We start from the raw sequence: 1,244 nt of genomic DNA, 5'->3' as shown, positions 1-1,244 counted from the left end.
CATGGCTTACTGCGTAGCTTACATTTTCGCCCTGCTGGGTGGTTGTTTGGCCTCGGAAAGGGTACACGGAAAGGGTTGCTTTGACGGTAGGACAGGAAAGAAATTTAATCGGAGTTTTCCTCTCTCACCGGACAGCTCTATGAAGTGGAATTGAACAACCTCGAGGTGACGCCATCCGAGATTGAGGACTTTGTCGACTATGGAACTCTGCGGTTGGTGCGAAAGGCGCGCAACACTTTTGCCGTTTCCGGGACACTGTCCATCTTGCAGAACATTGGCGACGAAGCATATGTCCGTCGGGGGTGAAGGATTTTCTCCAACCGATGCTAATGAGCTACCGTTTTCTTCTCGGGACAGATTTTCTACGTCATCTACAAACTGGGGGCATTCGATGGTCAGAGGAGAAAGTATCTCGATGGTAACGGCCGGGTGTGCAAGTTAATTTCGGGTGATGAATACATCTACCCGCAGATGTTGAACTATTCGAACCTTCCCTCGAAGGACACGTGCCCGTTCCCGAAGGGCAACTACACGGTTAACGATTTCGTCGTCGACGAGCGGAAGTTGCCGGCAATAATCCCACCCGGCGAGTGGTTGATCGTCGTGAAGCTGATGCGTGACGGCAAACTCGGAGCGGGCTATCGGATTAATTTTACCACCAAATAATTGTTCGCGAACCCGTTTTCGTTGAATAATTCGGTTCTGCCCATACCGAGCGGCCAGTGCGGCACTGTTAATAAATATACCTGTCACGTAGGGCTAAAGAGGCCCAGGAAGGAAGTAACAGCCCAGCGTGTGTTTCCTTCTCCGAAATGGAACGCAACATTTTGCGGTCCTATTGCGACACATGCCAAGTGCGCTTTATAACTCCGGACCGAGAGGGCAGTGGGTTCGTTTTATTTCTATTTAACTGTCCTTCCGTGCTCCGTGCTGGAGTCGGAAGTAAGTGTCACAAAAGTTTTATCCCGAAACGAAAGGAGCCGGCTTGGCTGTCGGAGGCGCCGTTTGCCAATCGTTCGGTGGCTTCGGGGCATCCTCATATCAATAAAAACGAGCGAAATTCTCACATGGGCAATTGTCAGCGAAGGCTTCGAAGCCCGTGGCCGGTCGGTCATTCGGCCGGAGTTGCGCTACTAACTGCCGTTAGAGACTGTGGCCGTGGCTTGCGTGGAACCTATGAAAGAATGGTTGCCCTTCCGGGACACGTCGTAAACCGCGCGCGGATTGGGCCGACCAAGGCCTCG

At 52.3% G+C, this 1,244-nt stretch overlaps 1 protein-coding gene across 1 annotated transcript; it reads left to right on the top strand.

Annotated features, from left to right (window-relative positions):
• LOC131211018 (uncharacterized) lies at positions 1–666 on the top strand. Its single transcript, XM_058204354.1, has 3 exons — positions 1–61; positions 136–291; positions 358–666. Exons 1-3 carry the CDS (start codon positions 2–4, stop codon positions 664–666), a joined length of 525 nt encoding a protein of 174 aa, XP_058060337.1. The 5' UTR covers position 1.
• The last annotated feature ends 578 nt before the right edge of the window (positions 667–1,244 follow it).

This window comes from Anopheles bellator, chromosome 2 (assembly GCF_943735745.2).
Source record: "Anopheles bellator chromosome 2, idAnoBellAS_SP24_06.2, whole genome shotgun sequence".
Classification (NCBI taxonomy): Eukaryota; Metazoa; Arthropoda; class Insecta; order Diptera; family Culicidae; genus Anopheles; species Anopheles bellator.
Note: the sequence above shows the minus strand (reverse complement) of the source record. Positions and strands in the feature narration are given on the sequence as shown.

What these genes read in the sequence shown, in the direction of transcription:
- LOC131211018 (XM_058204354.1), top strand. Translation starts at nt 2, where the DNA reads ATGGCTTACTGCGTAGCTTACATTTTCGCCCTGCTGGGTGGTTGTTTG. An exon ending in GTTGTTTGGCCTCGGAAAGG is followed by an intron (nt 62 to 135) that starts GTACACGGAAAG and finishes CTCACCGGACAG; the next exon opens with CTCTATGAAGTGGAATTGAA. An exon ending in ACATTGGCGACGAAGCATAT is followed by an intron (nt 292 to 357) that starts GTCCGTCGGGGG and finishes TTCTCGGGACAG; the next exon opens with ATTTTCTACGTCATCTACAA.